General features: G+C 51.0%; 1 protein-coding gene across 1 annotated transcript; it reads left to right on the top strand.

Moving 5' to 3' along the window:
• Positions 1-294: 294 nt before the first annotated feature.
• On the top strand, positions 295-1,311 carry LOC135820058 (uncharacterized). The gene has a single exon (XM_065333363.1). The coding sequence runs from the start codon at positions 295-297 to the stop codon at positions 1,309-1,311; it is 1,017 nt and encodes a 338-aa protein (XP_065189435.1).
• Positions 1,312-15,726: the final 14,415 nt, after the last annotated feature.

Below are 15,726 nucleotides of genomic sequence, written 5' to 3' on the forward strand. Positions count from 1 at the left end.
GCCATAATCATCAGCAATGACCATGTGAATCTTAGCACGGTCTGCCTAGCGTGAACCAGTTAGATCAAAAAGCGTTAAAAGAGCGCTGAATGGCAAAAAGACGAGCAGGTTGTCGCAATGGGCCGATGAAATTAGTTTAGAACTGCGAAATTAAAATAGCTTGACCTGCAGCTGTCGGACACTGATCCTACTCAGAATAGAACTGCTACAGTGTTCCGCAGAGGACACGTTCCCGCTGGAAATCTGTTGCGTACAAATACTCAGTGACTGCTTTACCAGCTGGATGACTGGAGAATGTCAACGCCAACAGCAAGCGGCCCTAAGCATGGCGACACCAAGGCCAAACGTCTGATCGTCCCAAAAGCGAAGGTGTCGGTGCCCGTTACGTGCAAGGTGAACCCACGGTGCACTCCGCCGTCGCCTATCGTTCAACGCCTCGACCCGTATGCCAAGAAACGAAGAGCAAAAGCCAAACCGCCCAAACGGATCTATCTATCTGCCACGTCATGCTCACGAGTGGAAAACTTGACAAGGAAGCCGCTGAAATCGGTCAAACTCTATCTATCTGATGTAGTCGATGGGCGACCTTGGGTGTCCGTTCACCCGAAGTCAAAAAAGAAATCTAAGAAGACCCAGAGCGCGGATCATTCACAGAAACATCAGGACGAGCCGAGCGAAAGTTCGAAACGCAGGAGGCTTTCGATGCACACAAGTCCAGAGCGTCGGTATGGAAGAGGTCGAAAGGCATCGATTGCACCGAGCCTGGCTCCCGTGCTAGAGAACCGCCCGAGTGACGAGGCGCATGAACAGCAGCAAACTTCTGATGGCCACGACAACGCTGTGACAGCGAGCATCCCTGCAGCGGAAAGAACAGTAGGGAGGAGAGCTTCGCTACAAGGCTTACACGGAGATGCTGAGGCTGTGAGCGCAGGAGAGAGACCACATTATTCTCGTCCACGAAAGCAATCGAATAACGAAGAGATCGCTCGAAAACGTTCCGCCACCACGACAGTCACTGATGAGAAGGAGGACTCCGCGAAGAAACCTCATCAGCGTAGGAAGCATCGAGAATCGGGGAAAGAAAGCGTCGCAGAATTTCAAGCTCGTACTGGCTTTGTGAAGCGAAACACGAGTACGGGTACATACTTTGAAACTTCTCAGACAAGTGAAGTCGATACTAGAACAACAGAGACCCTGAAAAGCGAACACGTGCCGAAGAAGCAGAAGAAGAAACGGAAAAAGAAGAAGGCAGGGAAGAAGGTGTATAGATTGGTGGTAGACAAGGAGGAGTGGAGTGAAAGTGACGGGTAACTATCACTGAATGCCAACAAAAATAATTATTATTGATTGTGGCGATGTGTTTGGACTGGGGCTGGGACTTGAGTAATGTTTGCATTCACGCCTGTGTCGATCGCATCGCAGACGCAGAGCAATGCCGCCGCGGTGCACTGTATTCTACATCTGTCGGGGTTCGTGAGAGCGCCCAGTTCATCTAGATATCGCCTTCGCTCAGTGCATCATAATCTACAATTAAGTCCTGTAAAATGTCATGTACATGTACGTATGTAGCCTTCTTGCATAGAGTAGTGACAGCGTGAGCATCTCTCAACTATTAAAAGTTCTGAGTGGCAGTTGAACTGGGAAAGGTCTGTACTACTTGTATGGTTTTCTGTTGTACTTCAACGTGATGCGTGTGAGAGGCTTCTGTTGAAGCTTTTTCTCTGCAGTGTCCGAGTCTTGCATACCAACCAGGTTTTTCTTCGAGGCAGTATACGTACAATGTCATGTACAGTGCTGGCAACTGAAATCCGACCCCTGAGCGCTGGGTTCACATTCTAGCGGTCTCTGTTTCGTAGTGTTACCATCCCGTGTTGGGTCTTTGGGATGTGAGCGCACCGCTCAGGGGATCGGATTTCAGTCGCCTGCACTGTAGGTGGATAGTCACGATACTAAGTAGCATAACACTATTGCCAAGTATCTTTTGTATAGACAACCAGCAAGTATAGCATGTGATTCATTACTATACTGAAGAAAGAAAGACACGACGATTTTGTTGTTGTTGTTGTTGAACTTTCTTTGGAATTGCATAACACGTGCTGAGGTCATTTCAGCTTTTTCATCGATTTGAAGAAACAGCGACGCAGAAGGAAGGCTGACTTGTTGAGTGTACTTTCTGTGTTTGTTTGAGTGTGTGTGTGTGTGTGTGTGTGTGTGTGTGTGTGTGTGTGTGTGTGTGTGTGTGTGTGTGTGTGTGTGTGTGTGTGTGTGTGTGTGTGTGTGTGTGTGTGTGTGTGTGTGTGTGTGTGACAATTCGTTTAGCCGATTTTCCAATATAATTATTAATTTTACAGCTGATTTGCAGCCGAATCTGATGTATTTTTGAGTCACGAAAAGGCGAAAAACGGGCCAATTTGGCGAAAGCCTAGGTCCGTCGCATTGAAGGAAAACGCTACAAGAGAGTACAGATTGGGAAAGGGGGAGGGGGGACTACGATGAACAGGCTAGCGGCATGCCAACGAGTAGACCCGAATACTTACAGGAATGTTTGCGGGAGTGATCATCAAAATGAGTGCCAATACTGGCAATAGTCCTCACCTAATGGGCATGTGCATGTATGCTGCTAAAAGAGTACGAATACTGCAATGAGTTCATGGAACCGTTAGGTTCCGATCCCCATGTGTGGCACCAAGAGTAAATAATTGATGGCACGCATTCACTGTTTTCTTGTGAAGACTTGTTGACTTGTCCTTCGATTCCTTTTTTAAATACAATCATGTACATGTACATGTAGGTGTCATTTTATATTAGTCACCTGGCCTCTACTTGGCTCTAGTACCGGCAGGCGGTAGCACGCTGATGTGCCAGACGTGAGATCACAAGTCTAACAAGTAACCATGGTAACAGTATACTAGTGTAGTGTATGGGCCTAGCGCCTAGCGCCTAGCAGCATGGCTATCAGACTAACTGTCTAGATCTTTGGAGAGGACAAGGTTCAGATGCTCGTGTGCAACATCCAGGCGTCGTGTATCATCGCACTTTGTATGTTGTACCCAACCAACGACGCCCTCACGTGATCACCACCACGGCATGCACTCAACCCTGCACGTTATCGTGCAATGATTATGTACATGTATGTGCGTCCATCCTGCCATTCCTGGATCAATGACAATACGACGACAGTGAAGTCGTCTACAAAATAAGTACTTTTAAGTATGCTACTTTTAAAGTAGCATTTGGGTTTGGAACTACTTCAGAACTAGGCATGGTGGCAGTACTGGGAGGACTGTAGTCTGTGCTGTTCATATAACGGCTACGTCGTTACTGTCGTTAAAGTGCACGTGACATTGGATGTGCCTGGCTAGTAATATTATAATACAGTGGTCCCTCTATAATCCGGCACCATTTGTGCCACGGAAATCTGCTGGATTAGGGAGGGTGCTGGATTAACAAATCTGATCTACTGCTGCAATGTGCATGAAGAGGACATTTGGCTACTGAAAATTGTGCTGGTTTATCGAGGGTGCTGGATTATAAAGTGCCGGATTAGAGAGGGACGACTGTAGTACTAGCAGCACCCCCGCCAGCGTTGCCTGGCCGAATGTGGCATGCGGGTGCATGAAGCAAGTACATGAACAGCACACGTGCTCAGCACGTGGTGGTGGCCAGACCGCTGAAGTCCTGGTGAGGGAGGTTCTTCATTGTTGGAAGGAGAAGGAGGGACGTCTGTTATAGCCTAGTCTGTTACGCCTTCGGGAGGCTGGTCAGGGTTGTCCATCACCTGGTGGCGGATGAAGCGGCTCAAAAAATTCATAAACTTACGAACAAAAGTGCGATGCGCTCTTCACCGCAGATCAGATGCAGAGTTCAGTCAGTGCAGATCTTTTGTATCCTTTTGTTGCAGATGTTTCTATTTGCAGAGAACGGTTCACGTGGTCCGCAGCGCTTGTGCGGCTGCTAGTGCTACCTATGATATATGGCCTAGGCTAGGTGGCTACATGATTCGCACGCTTCGCGTGCTCAGTGCTTCTGCGCGCGGCTGCTACTGCTCGTATACAACTACTGATCGTGTCCAAGCGCCACCACCGGTGCACCGTACCTACACTGTTCGCACGCTTCGCGTGCTCAGCACGTGGTGGTGGCTACACGATTCGAACGCTTCGCGTACGTGCTCAGTGCTTCTGTGGCTGCTTCCGCTAGCTACACGATTCGCAAGCTTCGCGTGCTCAGTGCTTCTGCGGCCGCTAGCTACACTGTTCGCACGCTTCGCGTGCTCAGGGCAGCGTGACACAAAAACACACGTCACAGGTGCCTCTTCTTTATAAGGAGCGTGACACACACACACACACACACACACACACACACACACACACACACAGACACACGTCACAGGTGCCTCTCTTTTATAAGTAAAGATTAGTATCAATGAGACACTGCCTGCCACCGCACTGCGCGGTCATCTGGACTCGAGCCACACATACACACATCACCACGAGTGGCATGAGTAGGACTTGGTAGCCACTGTGTGAATGAGTACGAAGCAGGGTAGCTTGGTGTGCCTACAAAAACTCAAAGTAACACTAACAGTTAGTTCAGCCACGTCAGGGTGCGCTCTCCACCGATCTGTATTGCGCTTGCCCTGCAATGTAGGGCAAGAGCTAGAGAATGATGACTAACGTGTCTTTGTGTTTGTAGAGCTTAAGCGTTCACACTGTTTTGCTGCCGTGTGTGGTGATACTTTCCGATGAACAAGCTTCCAGCGTCACATCATGCAGACTGCTCACAGGAATACTAGTGGCAATCCAGGCCGGCGCAGGCAACGCGGTGACAGAACAGCGACGGCGACGCCAGCAACGGACAAGAGCGCTAGCGACCGGCAACCCCGTCGGAACTCAGGTAGCGGAGAGCCGTCCCAGCAGGGAGAGGTGGCGGCCCGGCCCAGCCAGCCCTCGGGCAATGCAGCAGCCACAGCGGCTGTACCACGTGATACTACTACTACTAGCACCGTGACTTATCATACGATTGCTCGATGCAGAACTGCACCGCTGAGCAGCAGTGCCAGGGCTAGGGGTACGAAGAAGAGTGGCGACCAAGGCCGAGGAGCCAGTCGAGTTGCTGGACTGCAAATATACGAATACACGCAGACGTGGTACCCGAGTCACTATCCTGCCTGGCGACTGGTCCCTGTTAGGAGTGACGGTTTCAATATCACTATCAGCGGTTCTGATAGGACTCGTAGGTCTACGGAATATGATACGCCCAGGGTGCGCGTTGCATCTCCAGAGCCTCTGCCAGCACCTGGACACACTCCGACGCCCCAAGCTCTTCCAACACCTGAGCTCTGTGCAACGCCCGAGCCTCTGCCAACACCCGAGCCGCTCACGCCAATACCTGATGAAGACGGCCAAGTGTCGAGTCCAGACGTGAACACACGCAGCACTGGGGAGCGACCACGCCTGGTGACGGGTCTAGGTTCGCATCATCAACGTTCCCACATTCCAGACGAGGACTCGAGCCGGCGCACCACGGAAATCAGCCCAGACAACGTGGAAACCAGCCTAGACACGGTGAAATCCCGCCGAGGCACTGTGGTATTCAGCAGAGGCTCTGTGGAATCCAGGAAAGATAAAGTAGAATCCAGCCAAGACACTGTGGAAACTAGGAAAGACAGAGAAAATTCCAGCCAAGACACTGCGGAATCCAGCCGAGACAGTGTAAATTCCAGCCAAGACTCTGTGGAACCCTGCAGAGACAGTGTTAAATCTAGCCAAGTCTCTGTGAAATCCAGGAAGAACCCTGCGGTATGCAGGAAGGATACTGTGGAATGCAGGCGAGGCACGAAGGAATACGACCTAGATATTGTGGAATCCAGATCAAACAGATTGAAAACCAGCCAAGACACTGTGGAATCCAGCCTAGAATCTGAGACACAGCAAACCAAGCAATCAAATGCGACAGAGCATCACGATTCCGATCTTATAGGGTTAATTCCACTGCTGAGGAGCCGTAATCGCGTGATTTATGCTGCTCCGTCAGGTAAACGAGACACAGGACGTGCTAACCTCAGACCGCTTGAAACAATACGCGAGGAATTGACGGAAGAGAGCAGCGAAACACAAGGACCGGATTTGCACCCACCCACTACCACCACCACCACCACCGTGAACACTACTAGTATCGCGGAGTGGTCTAACCCAGTGACAGAGCGACGAAACACGAGCAGATCAGCTGTGGAGTCACGCCGGAAAGCTGTGAATCTGACTCACACCCAAGTATCTAAGGTTAGCAGTACTAATGTACCCAAGTCAAGTGTCCTAGAGACGGATTTCAACAACTGCCTGGCACAATCGGATCAATTGAATAAAATTACACCAGCAGCAGCAGCAGCGGCAGCAGCAACAGCAAGGACGACTAGTATAGGGCAAGCTTGCAAGACATTCGCCCACATCGCTGAGAGTCCACCCCCACCAGACGAGAAGGAGCAAGACAGTGCGATCATGCCACGGCGAAAGGCGGAGAGCCTAGCGGAGTTCCACGCCCGCACCGGCATCGTTCCCAAGCGAAAGATGGCGGGACTCCGACCATCCGCTCGACCAGGCCTGGGTCGTTACAGGATCGGATCCGAGGATGTTAAGGAAGTTGCTCCCCGGAAGCCACCGCCAAAGCGAGTTCCAACACCTGAATTTTTCGCCGAGTGCATTAGGTCATCGAACGAGATCAGAAAGTGTTGGCTGCAGAGAGGGCTCGAACCCGGCAGACACTGTGTACGTGGCTCTACTCTCTATGGTCAGGGCATTATCTTTCGACACACGGCCTTGCTCAACGAGTTCGAGGCGAGATATGAAAAAATCGTAACTGACAATGGTGGGAAAGAACCGCTGCCTCCTCCATTTATTCAGCGTATCTTCGATGAATTTAACGATGAGACGAAGAAAGACAAGAAGCAGACCGGCAGCAGGAAACCAATGAGAATGGCAAAGAGGAAGATTGAGAAGAAGCAAGATCCGACTGTGCTCCGAACACGCAACTTCCAGTGGTCGCGAAACAGCCTTCTGTCTATGGTGTCGCGTCACGGCACCAGCGACAAGTGCTCGTGCTGTCTCTGCCAGCCGGAGTCACATTCGTCCTGCGTGATGCGCCCCTCTCCGGACGGCGATGATCGCTGTGCGCAGTGCCAGCTCGTTCAGGATCCGCACGTTACGAACTGCCGCTGCGGACTGTGCAACGGCGAGTACGAGCGTCGCACCGGTCAAGTCTGGGTGCCGCTAGCCAGCCGCCACGGGCCTCAGCGTGTCTCCATGCTGCATCCGGTGATGCACCCTGACGGAGCGAAACCAAACCTGAACAGAGCGCGCGCACCAGTGCCGAGGAAGGCAAGAGGAGGAGCTGTTGGTGAGTCGTTACCGGACATTGGCTCCTGCTCGCTGTCACGACCGCATTCCACAGATCAATGTCATACTTCAGAAATGGGAGGTACGATGCTTTCTGGTGCTGCTAGTCTGCACTCGGCCAGTGCATATAAAGTTCCCAGAGCAGCGTGGATGGGCGTGGTGCACCAGCAACCAGAGCGTAGTGCCGTCATGGATCCTCAGCACAGACGTTCACGTGCACCCACAAGCGCCACTCTATCCAGGGAGCAGACTAGAGTGTTGTCGCACCTGCCCGACCACGTTCAAGCCGTCTTGCGTCGCGCCAAACACACGTGTGTTCTGCAGTGCCTGACCGATTCCATCCTGGCAGATCCGCGACTGGCGCCGGACTTGAAGATCCGCGGCCTGCCCAGGGCTTCCCGTAAGGCGACGCATCCGCAGGTGCCTGCTCTACTACAGCCTGTTGTACCGAGGCACGGCGATCGGCTGCCCTCGCGTCACTGGTCACGTGTTGTTAGCGTCGGCCCGAGCGCTGGACTGGAGAGTGGCGACATACAAGCCCACAGTGCGGCCACGCCTGCACGCCGCCTGCTGTACGATATCGAGTACACGTCATGGGCAAGAGGCGAGAGTGCTGGTGCCGCTGCTAATGCTGGCATGGCCAAGAGCCTACATCCTACTGGTAGTATGGACGATGTGTTTGCCAACATTCACAAGTCTAGTGATAGCAAGCTGCCGGAGAAAGTCAACAAAACCAATCCAAAGCCACCGCCCAGCACTCGCCGCGAGCCAGGCCAAGGACGCGAGAAAAGACTGACGTTTCCGCCGGGCTTCTTCGACGCATCCGCGTGGACAGTCACTCGTGATCTGAGGCGCGACGATGAGTTTCTCATACGTCTGGCGGCTGTCTCCATCTCGAATCGGCTCACCTCGAGCCAGTACGATCAGATGGAAAGCTATCTGGACCAGGTCGGAGAGCTGGTGGATGTCGACCCGGATGCACTCTTTCAAACGCCGCGACCAAGCCAACCGTATGGCGAGTACCCACTTTTACCCACCCCCATCCGGCTTAAAACAAGGAAAATACCGCGCCCCGACGGGCCTCCGCCTACTGAGGGCGGCGGACGTGGAGACCACAGATGCTAAATGTTCCAACAGAGAGAACAGGGTAAAGCCGATAGATAACACTTGGACGTCATTAATTGATCATCATGAACAATCAGACCGTGCTTGATCAAACAGATAATTATGTGTATGCCTCAAGGAAAGAGACCCGTCAGCAGCAGGTTGGTCACCGACGATTATGACGCCATGAGTATCATGACATCACAGGTGATATTGCTCGCCAAATGGGGCCGGACGTAGCCTCTAGTAGTGTAGTAGTGTAATCTACATTTCAGGATTACCCAAAGGCCAACGCCTATCTGGAGGATCTCCTATTTGTGTACATGTTACGTATGCACATTGTCAGTGGTACTGTTTGAAGCCTTGTGTTGTGTGTTGTCGTGTACAGTCAACTTCGCGTATAACGACACTCGGCGGGGCATCAGAAAAGTGTCCTTATTCACGAAGTGTCGTTATACCCGAAGTTTCATTATAATTATGTATTACAGTTAGATGGGACTTTGCTCTGGGCATGGAAATTCTGTAGCTACTCGCGAATTGTCGTTATATCCGCAGTCGTTATTAGCGAAGTTGACCGTACTAAACCCGTGTGTACTGTCAGCAAGTATCTGTATAATTATGTAGTCTGCTGCACCATGGTGGTACGTGTACCGTTAAACCTGTCTAAGACGACCGCTCAAGGGACCTTCCGAAATGTGGTCTCTGATACCAGGAGGTCTCCTTATCCAGGGTCATTTGACTGGAAATAGCCGCTCAGCTTGGTCCTAGTTTCTGTGGTCCTCTAGGAGAGGCGGTCGCCTTCACAGGTTTTACTAATATACTGTGTCCACACCTTACCAGTATCTGGTACGGGTTTGCCGGTGACTGCCCTTCACAATTAATAGGGACCGGCGGATTCTGCTCGAAAAGGTCGCAGATTCTGCTCGAAAAGCAGTGAAATTGGCAGAACCATACAAACTTTATGGTGGGCAATTCCTCGAATTCTGCTCCATTTCTTTATCCACATACCAAACATGCATGAGACTTACCAGAAAAAGTACCGAATTCTGCCAATTTCTCTGCCGGCAGAATCCGCCGGACCCTACTTCACAATCAGGTTCCCTGCGTTTGCGACCACGCGTGCACAACATATCCCCTTGCCTCTCCCCTGGACTTCAACTGGATTTTTTCTCACACAATGTAGCTACAGCTTTATTGAAAAATCCATGATAATGTGATCGGAAAGATGATTGAAGAAAAATCCAAAAGTCAAACCCAGGCAATTATTAGCAGTCACTACTATCAAAGCAGATCATTTTTGCAATAGCGCAACTTGGAAAGCCAGCTAAAATTCCAGACCATTCCTATTTATAGAGTAGGTCGATATTATAAATTTATAATATTATTTTATTCCACGATGGCGGGAAGCCAATAAGGACGATTGATAAGTGTGATAGAACTGATACTAGCCAGAAACAGCTAGATGGAAATTACCCGGGGAGGCAAGAAGCAATTGATCATGAAAGGCAAGTGGGGGCAAAAACGTTAGCAGGGGTGATCGAGGTAGTTAATTACAAGTTCGAGATATCAGAAACCAGGGGGGGGGGGGGATGCGCGGAGCTGGAACAGGTACTGCTCAAAAGAAGACTGGATGTATTGTTTCGGAAATAATTTCTACGATGTTGGGTTGTGATGTCGATAGGGAGTGAGTTGTAGAGGGTGAGGGCACTGTTGATGGGGGAATCTCGGTGCCTGTTTGTGTGTGTGTGCGTGTCCGATAAAGTAGGTCCTTGTCTGTCGAAGGGTGTATGGTTGGTGTTGACATTGTGGTGCAAGATGTGGTTGTTTGTGCAGGTGTGGTGGGGAGGTTTGGTGGTGGATGTCCCATGCTAGTAGGACTTGTTTAACAAGGAGTCGTGAGGTAAGGGTGGGAAGCTTTGCGTGATGGAGGAGGGAACTGTGGTGAACAGATGCAAAGAGGGAATCCGAAGGCAGATGCGTATAGCACGGCGTTGAATTCTCTCCAGTGTGTCCCGCTGTTGCTGCGTGGTGTTGGAGAGGGCAAGGAGGCCATATTCGGGAACGGGTCGGATGTAGGTCGTGTATATTAATAATAGGCTGGAAGCGTTCATTGTGCCACGTGTCTTGTGGAGTTGGTGTAGTAGTTTTTTGGCTTTGTTGGTAGTTTCTATGATGTGTTGGGTCTCGTCTTGGAGTGTAACACCAAGGTGCCTATGTTGGTGGACCTGCTGCAGCAGAGTGGAGTGGAGCGTAATGTGGATGGTGTGTTGGGGTTGGAAGGAAAGGACGACGGTTTTTGTGGTGTTGACGAGGAGATGCCAATCCTTCAACCATCGTCCTGCTGCGTCAACGGCACGTTGGAGGAATGCAGCTGATAAATCCCTCGTGTAATGCGTCGCGATGAGTGCCGTGTCATCGGCGAACTGGCTGTATTTGGTGTGCGAGTTTGTACATGCATGGGGAAGGTTGATCGTGTACACCAGCAAAAGAAGAGGCCACAGGACAGAGTCTTGGGGTACACCAGCTGGAATGGATTTCCATGAGGACAAAGTGGAGCCAACCTTGACGCGTTAATATTAACCGGAAGGTGCGTCTACAAAGACCGTAGACAGCACTCATCCAGAAATGACAAAGCCCGGATCGCCTACGCAAATATGAGGCCCGGCAACCGCGGAAACAGGTGACGAACCACCTGACCAAAACGAAAGAGATACTGCATCTTAGGCGGATTCCACACTACGCCGAAAGTGGCTTTGCCTTGAAGGCATAAAGTGGCTTATAAAGTGAAGCTGCATTCACACCTACAAGTGTCGATCACGGGACTTTGCTTTGAAGGTTAGACTGTGAGGCTTTCCTGTGCTTGATCTAGCAACGGCGGTGGTGGAGAGGCTCTTTGTTGGTCCAAATCCTCGAATATCACCCATTTTCGCGTGCCAAATCTTGAAATTTGACCACGCTGTGTAGGCGGATTCCAGACCATAGGTCGAATATTCGTCAACCTCGCCAACAGGCATTCCGGTGGCAGTTTTCTTTGTGTACGTCTCGTACAGTCCTTTCGCCTTCGTTTTCATGTTGTCGATTTTGGAATGGACGATCGACGCAGTATAGATTGCCTCCTCCCGGAGCTGTTCAGCAAACAAATTCAGCTTGATGGCGATCTCCTCCGGCGTAGCTCCTGCGAACTGTACCGCCCGGAGGTCGCCTCAAATGTCCGCTCCAAAGCTCGATCAGCTTGCCCTCAAGCTCCTGGCTAAACATGACCCTACAGGGGCATTGTTGACAGCTCACAATTCATCACAACTGAAAGATACGACAGGAAACAAATTCGGAAAAAATCGAAAGGCTGAAGAAAAGTCAGAAAAGTGTCCTGAAAAGGTAAAAAGTTGCCTTGAGAGAGGGTGCTAGTGTTGCTTTGTAGACAACAAGCACTTTTCACTTTCGCGCGTTTCTCAAAGTGATCGCCATGGCAACTTGCCTGAAAAGTGCCTTTTTAGACAGGATTTGGTGTAGTGTGGAATCGGCCTTACATGTAGATGATTCGTGACCAATGAATACTGCAAGCCAGAATGATGCATGACAATCAAGCCGACCAAATTCTCTTAAAGCCCGCAGACATTTGCGTCCACACAGGCCATTGGTACTGAAGACCAAAGGTGTGAATGTACCTCTCTCAACATCCACTACACGCTGCACTACATGCTCTCTTCTTCTGGCTTTCATTCCTAGACATCTGTGCAAGAAGTTGCCCCCTCGACAACACGGATCCTGATGGGTGAATCACCCTAACATCAGAAAATGCATCCTGCTGTCGAGACCAGAAACCTCTCGCACAGTTGTCCAACCTGGCTTCGTCTCTTCTATTGGCCGAGGCTCCGGAGATCGACTCACCCTCCAGCGGCAGAAGGGGAGGCTCAATCCGGACATCCGGTAGAGGAGCGCCTAAGGCATCAGCCAGAAGATCACGCAGCGCGTTGTGCCTCAGGGTGGGATAACCCCCTGTAGGACACGTCGCTGCGTGATCCAGAGACCGCACTGCTCCACACACACATGTGCTCGGCAAGTCGCGGGGGGGGGGGGGGACAGCCATACCGGATCGCCAACGCATCAGCAAAAGACTTCAACTGTTATAGATCTGTTGTGATGGAGGCAGGTACTTGGGTGTACATTATTATATTATTGCATATATTGGTTGTTTGGCCATGCAATCTGCGGACAGATATCTCCTGGAGCCCGTTCACAGTTATTTCAGAGTGCCTAGAACTTCAGTCTACATTTTGCGCTGCACTTTGGAGCGATTGGAGTCAATGCCAGGTGTTCACTAATCAATTCGAAAAGAATGTACAGTGAAGAAGGCAGTTCCGTGTTATCGTTTCCCAATAGAATTGTTCCTTGGCAAAATATTATAAGTTTCCGTGCATGGCACGGTAAGTGAAGATTAGTAGTTAGCAACCCACCAACAATTACATTCCTAACATAATTTGCACGTACTTGCCATAGCGCATCACGTGCCCGTGCAGAACACGCACTCCGAACTCCCGCGCTCCGGCACGGGACCACGCGGAGCATGCGCATTACTCCGGCTCTCGATGCTGTTTCTTCATCCTTGCTGCACCAACAGTCAGATCGCTTGACAACCTTGGCCAGTTTTTGAACAGTTTTTGAGTGACTTCGCTTGACAACCTTGGCCAGTTTTTGAGCATTGAGCACTTTCCATTTCCGAGCAACCATGTCTGAATCTCTGTCAGTGAACGACGCCAAGAAAATGCGCTCTGTAGAGCTGCGACAAGAACTGGCGGCCCGCAATTTAGACACGACGGGGACCAAACCCAGGCTGTTGACTCGCCTGCTCGAGTCATTGGAGTTCACTGCAGTGCGCGAGGACTTGGCCACTCAGGCAGCCGAGCAGAACCTACCCCAGGCAACTGCTGCTCCGTCCCTGAGGGACATTATCCGGGAGGAGGTCCGTGCTGCCCTTGGAAATCAGGCCGCAGCTCCAGTCCCGCCGGCAGCTCACGCAGCGGCACCCCCACCGCCAGCTCACACAGCGGCACTCCCACGGCAAGCACCAGCAACTCCGCAGGACGCTCTGCCTGCTCCGCATTTGGCGGCTGCCGTCTCACCGCCAATGAACCCCGCAGGTAAGAGAACGTTTTATGCAACCGTGCCGAAAGCCATTCACGATAAAGTAGTAACTGGCCAATTTGTTGAATTGGGCTCATTGTTGCCTAACCCGTCCCAAGGGGACACCAGCCGCAGCATTCTCCAGATCGACCACGACAGCTCGCAAGGCGCAGTGGTCCTAGCACCGGCCAACAGGCCCTCCAGGAAGGTCGAGGACATCGATACCTGGCTCGACGCCTGGACAACATACTGCGCGATTTACGCCACAGCACACCCCTCCAGGGCCCCAGAGCTGTTTGCGTACCAGCAGATTATCCTGAAAGTAGCCCGGAAATTTCGATTTGAGGCCGTGCAGGAGTATGACCGATCATTCCGCTCACTCCTGGCCGCGGACCCAACCATGCGGTGGGACGCAATAGTCCAGGACCTATACACAATTATATTTGACGCGCGGGCATTTCGTCCCTTTCGGCCCACCGTCAGCAATGACGCTCGTTCCTTTCGGCCCAACAGCAGCAACGACGCTCGTTCCTTTCGGCCCAGCAGCGGCAACGACACGGTCGACAAAGAAGTATGCCGCCTCTTCAACCAAGGAAAGTGCGCCCGCTAGTAGGAAGGGACGAGCGGGTTCTGGGACAGGGGGCGCCCGGGTCCCAAAAAATGGGGTATTATTGAAAAATGGGGTACTAATAGTACCCCATTTTTGCGGTGAAAATTATTTTTGGCCCGGTTTTTTTGCGGATAAAAATATGTGCCAGGGGGTGCCCTGACCCCAAAAAATGGGGTATTATTGAAAATATGTGTTGTGCACATGTGGGTTTGAATCTCACTTTTTTGGGCCACCTTGCCCCGGATGGGAGTGGGTATAAAAAGTAGAATGTTGAATATGGTGTTTATCATGAAGTTTTTTCCGTGACCTACCCCACCTCCCCATGCAATTTTTCAAAAATGGTCCTGCTCGCACACACGTCAGAAAGGTCAGTTCTTGATAGATACGATACATGTCATTACAAAGAATAATGGAACGAACAGTGAATATCGCAATGGAGTGGAGGAGAAAGGTAGTACAATTCAGTTCTTGTTGTCCTGATTTCATCAAGCTGGTATTGGATGAGAGACCACAAAGTTTACTCTTCGAATACGTGTGAGGATGGATTCACCCATGATCTCTTCCGTGACACGCAGTACGAGGTGGAGTTGTCGGACGCTCTGATGTGCACCAATGGTTCCACCCAGTCAGCAATGGAACTGTCAGTCGACGACCTCCTTTGCACCGCCATCGTGTCAACAGTCGACTCGGGTAATTTGGAGATGAATCCATCGTCGCCGATGTCGATCGTACCAACTCGCACACGAATCCGCGTTACTCTTGTTGCAACGGCACGGAGTTGAACGGCCTTGGTACTACGTCGTACACGCACACGATCAACTCGAGAGACTTCATTTTTCGTTCACCTCCTTGACAAGTTGCATTACGTCGCTGGAATCCAAATAGGTTGCATCAGCGAAGAGGTCGATGATGTGTTGAGAGCACGGTTCGTCACGCATGTCACTAAGCTTGTAGAATGAGTGTCTACCATCAGTCCACCTTCGCAGTATGACACCATCATCAGTCTCACTAATAGTTCCGTAGTCCTCCACACCACCGATGACGATTTTAGGAAGGTGCTGTTTCCTATTCTTCACATTCAAGATCAGGCTGGTGACCCTGCAGATAATATACTCAGCAGCAGTGAGTGGTGACATATCGAATCTTCTGGGATGTGCTATCATCGGGTCAAGATCCCTGGTTGTCTTGCTAGCACTGAGGCGACGGATTGAGAACTCTTCATTATCGCATGAAAATAAATACCATTTCTCTGCTCTGCACGTCTCAGAAAATGTCCACGCCATTTTAGCTTCTTCACACTGCAAGAAGGAGTCGATAATGAAACTGCAGGTTGAGACTACTTCACCTCGAGGTCAAAGTTCACGCCGCGATGACCTTTGTAAACAAGGCTACGTCTAGACGTCTCAAACAAGACCAAGGGGTCACGCCACGGGGAGGTGACGACCTTGGAGAACACGATGTGTTTCGAAAGCGGAAAGACGCCCCCGTCATGGTGAGTCTTTT

The sequence above is a fragment of the Sycon ciliatum genome, chromosome 6 (assembly GCF_964019385.1).
Source record: "Sycon ciliatum chromosome 6, ocSycCili1.1, whole genome shotgun sequence".
In the NCBI taxonomy this organism is placed as follows: domain Eukaryota; kingdom Metazoa; phylum Porifera; class Calcarea; order Leucosolenida; family Sycettidae; genus Sycon; species Sycon ciliatum.

Bases quoted from the DNA above. Each gene is read 5' to 3' on its own strand.
- LOC135820058 (XM_065333363.1), top strand. From the start codon at position 295: ATGTCAACGCCAACAGCAAGCGGCCCTAAGCATGGCGACACCAAGGCC.